We start from the raw sequence: 4,066 nt of genomic DNA, 5'->3' as shown, positions 1-4,066 counted from the left end.
GTTATACTTACTTACAAGATATACTCAGCCCGATGCATGCGGCACGAAGCGCAGACCAGATCAAAAACCCTCCTCCTTCATTGCCCAATAGTGCTCGAGCTCCTTGCGCATCGACTTCACCTGTGCCATTAAGTCTCCCAGCTCCGATTGCTCGGATTTTGCTGAAGCGGCACTTATACTTGCCGAGGGTGTTGTCATGACGGGGGCACTTGTCGTGGCCTGGGTGGAGCCCGAGGCAACCGTAGCCCGCGCATCGGCGCATTTTGTGTAAGGCTTGTCCTTACAGTTGGGGCACTCAAAGCATCGGTACCCCTGCTTCCCGCAGCCAAAGCAACCACCTGGGAAGTCTCCTTTTCCGATGGCCGCGTTGATGCTGGCCGAAGCTCCTTGTGATGGGGGTGTACCACCACGTGCCCCACCGCGTGCTCGACCTCGGGCCGAGAAGAAGTTATTTAGCTTGGGCCAACGGGCCCAGCTGATGTCGAGGATCTGTTCGACCTTAGTGGCGCGCTTCTCAGCTGCTTGCCACGTGGTGAAGGTCTTGAGCTTGATCTTGCGGTATACGCGGGAGGGGATGCCACTCAGGTACTTGTTGCGTAGCTCCAGGTCCTCATACCCAGAGCAATCCGCCGGACCCTTAAACAGCGCGGAGAATTCTGCAGCAGTGCGTTTTTCACGGACTGATTTGTCCGTGCAGAGCTTCACCAGCTCTACTTGTGCTGCCACCTCATCGTCGAGATTACTGAAGTGAGCCTTGAAGGCGGCAGTGAAGGCTGCTTCGTCCCTGAAGGGGGTTGTGACCCCTTGTACACCCATCTACACTAATGTGAGTTGGGCAAAGTATGAAGTAGACCAGGTGCGGGCATCTCCGTCGAGCAGGCTAAGCGCAACCTGCACCTTGAGCTCGATGGTTGTCAACGACGTGTTGATCAACCAGTAGATACGGAGTTGCGACAAGAATCTGTCGCATTCGATAACAGTCTTGCCATCGTATCGGAGTGGGAGAAGGAGCTTCAGGGTCTCCTTGTCGGGGGTGGTTGCAGGAGAAGACATTATCGGCATCGGGGGGGATGGAGGACACTGCGGGGGTGGAGGCAGCTGTGGTGGCCCTCCGCTGGTCGAACTTCAAGAGGAGCGAGTGCTCGAGCAGCCTCTCGGCGGAGTTGGCGGTGAAAGCACCAAAGAAAGTTCGGTGGGGGGGTCACGTACGTCAGGGACTGCTGACGCGGGGGTGAGCGCTGTTGGCGAGGTGGGCCGAGCAGGATCTGCGGACTCGGACTCCGAGACTCCTTCTTCACTCTCACCCTCCTCAGACTCAGGCTCTGGTGCAGGGTCTGGAGGGAGATCTCCTCGCGCTTGACTTGGATTGGTGACGACAGTTTGAGGAAATCAGGAGCTGGAGGAGACAGGGCAAAAATGCTGCGAGGCGGATCGAGACGCAAGGGTGCTGCGGGGGCCGAGTGGGTGTTGAGCCTGTCTGATTGCCTTGTAGCGAGGTTAATCCTCCGCGATCAATCGGGGTGTCCGATTTGGGCACGGCTACTGCTTGCAACGGTAGAAAGCAGGCTCAGGGCCGTCTGGGAGGTAGACGTCGATGAAATCCTAAGAGTCGAATGCGTGAACCTGGCCTTGACAGGCAGCCACGATGGATGGGGGAAGGACGGGGAGGTGTGCGTACTACAATGGCCGTGCTATACTAGCTTACACTACGGTGCCCGAGAAGACACTAGGGTTCACAGTTCATGTGGGGCCCAGTACTGCTTTTGACTATTATGTAGCAGGAACCTAAGCCACGCATCCATGAGGACAAGTACCGCCCACTAAAGTGCAGGTACTGAAGAGTTCGTTCCTTTAGTGTTGGCAATGTATGTACGCTATCTACATATCGTAATGTACCGTATGGGTGCGCACCACCCGACCTATGGGGAAGTAAAGTGAGTGAGTTCCGAGAGAACACCAGTCGCTTGTGAGAGTTTTGACCTAATGTCGCGACTTGAGGTTAAGCGACAGGGGAATATCTGAAGGCGAGGGGCGTTCGACTGGTTCTCACCGAAACGATGGTGAGCGAGGCTCAAACCTAAGGCTAGGGACAAGTGAATATATTAGTAAGGTAGGAAAGAATACAAGGGAGACTTACTGACCTAGGGACAAGAGGTCGAAACTGAGGTCCCTAGGGCAGCAGAGGCTGGCTTGTATACAGGGGAGGATAAGGGCAGGCTGTGTGCACTGGACCGTGTGCAGCTGGTCTGTGCATAGCATGCCAACACGACCCCGGGGGCCGGTGAGTCAGAGCGGCTGTATCAGCGGAGCCCGAGCTGTGCCGTGCACTGCTGTCCTATCTAATCTGATTGTACAGTAGATAACGACTTGTCCATTCAAGCATATAGTACAGAGGTTGCAGGTTCGAACCCGCGAAAAGGAAAAAATTAAAAAACGGCTAGATGCTGTACCAACTCGTGACAAGGTTGCCCTCAGTCTCCTCGATGGTGATGCGCGAGCTTGGGCCACCCCCATCTTCTCCCAGCTTGTCTCCATCCAAATTGGGATCTAGGGAACGGCGACCCCCTTCACTGACGAAGCAGCCTTCCTTAAAGCATTCAAGGCCCGCTTCGGCAATCTTGACGACACCGCCGCCGCACAAGTAGAGCTCACCAAGCTCTGCGCTGACAGAACCATGCACAAAAAATGCACTGCCGCCGAATTCCTTGCATTATTCAAGGGTCCAGCAGACTGCTCCGGATATGGTAACCTGGAGCTCCGCGACAAGTACCTGAGTGGCATCCCCTCCCGGGTCTACCAGAAGATCGAGCTTGAGACGTTTGCCACATGGCAAGAAGCCAACACGCACGCCACCGCAGTCGAACAGATTCTCGATGTCAGCTGGGCCCGTTGGCCTGAGCTGAACAACTTCTTCTCGGCCCGGGGTCAAGGACGTGGTTATCAAAAGGCGACGCAGGGAGCAGTTGCACAAGACTAGCACTGAAGGACTGAATGCCACAAGTGGGGCTGAAGTCGAAGTGGGTCACAAAAGTATGGATTAAAGGACGCTACAGCAGGTCTTTATATACATGAGCAGGGGAAAGCATTCCCATGGCAGAACAATAGAAGAAAGAACAATAGAGTCCAAAAGGAGAACAAGGGCCACTTGGCCACAGGAACAATGGAACAAAAGAAGTGTGGCCGGAGCTCTGCTCTGGTCCGATTGCTCCGCAATTGATACAACCATGTGGTCACATGGTGTTGTGGCTCCCCCCACCGGGGGATCGTCCTAGGCCGACCAGGGGACTGTGGCAGAGCACATTGTGACAGCGGTGGGGTACGTGGTGGTACACCCCCATCACAAGGAGCTTCGGCCAGCATCAACGCGGCCATCGGAAAAGGAGACTTCCCAGGTGGTTGCTTTGGCTGCGGGAAGCAGGGGTACCGATGCTTTGAGTGCCCCAACTGTAAGGACAAGCCTTACACAAAATGCGCCGATGCGCGGGCTACGGTTGCCTCGGGCTCCACCCAGGCCACGACAAGTGCCCCCGTCATGACAACACCCTCGGCAAGTATAAGTGCCGCTTCAGCAAAATCCGAGCAATCGGAGCTGGGAGACTTAATGGCACAGGTGAAGTCGATGCGCAAGGAGCTCGAGCACTATTGGGCAATGAAGGAGGAGGGTTTTTGATCTGGTCTGCGCTTCGTGCCGCATGCATCGGGCTGAGTATATCTTGTAATAAGTATAACATATTGTCAACTGCAATGGTGTACGAATTGGACCAGGGGTCCCAGCATTTTCACATCCCGGTGCGCCTCCAAGGAAAAAGACGGCACAAGGACATAATTGCTATGGTGGACAGCGGAGCCACCATGAAGTTCATTAACAAGCGATTCATTACAGAAAACAAGGTGCAGATGCGGAGATTGAAAGAGCCAATTCTGCTATACAATATCGACGGCACCCTGAACAGAGACGGAAGCATCTCAAAAGTAGCAGTGCTACAGATGCAGATAGGAGAACATGTCGAGAAGACGGTGTTTATGGTCACAAACATCAGTCCAGAGGATGTGATCATTGGGTTGG

At 54.7% G+C, this 4,066-nt stretch overlaps 1 protein-coding gene across 1 annotated transcript; it reads left to right on the top strand.

The window, feature by feature from the left end:
• Positions 1–358: 358 nt before the first annotated feature.
• On the top strand, positions 359–2,977 carry POSPLADRAFT_1145473 (hypothetical protein; the record flags this gene model as incomplete). The annotated part of the gene is made up of 8 exons (XM_024485807.1): positions 359–664; positions 761–826; positions 981–1,192; positions 1,332–1,668; positions 1,782–1,831; positions 1,856–1,934; positions 2,146–2,244; positions 2,552–2,977. 8 exons carry the CDS (start codon positions 359–361, stop codon positions 2,975–2,977), a joined length of 1,575 nt encoding a protein of 524 aa, XP_024338671.1.
• Between the last annotated feature and the right edge of the window lie 1,089 nt (positions 2,978–4,066).

The sequence above is a fragment of the Postia placenta genome, assembly GCF_002117355.1.
Source record: "Postia placenta MAD-698-R-SB12 unplaced genomic scaffold POSPLAscaffold_8, whole genome shotgun sequence".
NCBI lineage: Eukaryota > Fungi > Basidiomycota > Agaricomycetes > Polyporales > Adustoporiaceae > Rhodonia > Rhodonia placenta.
The sequence above is the reverse complement of the archived record's forward strand: the minus strand, read 5'-3'. Positions and strand labels throughout refer to the sequence as shown.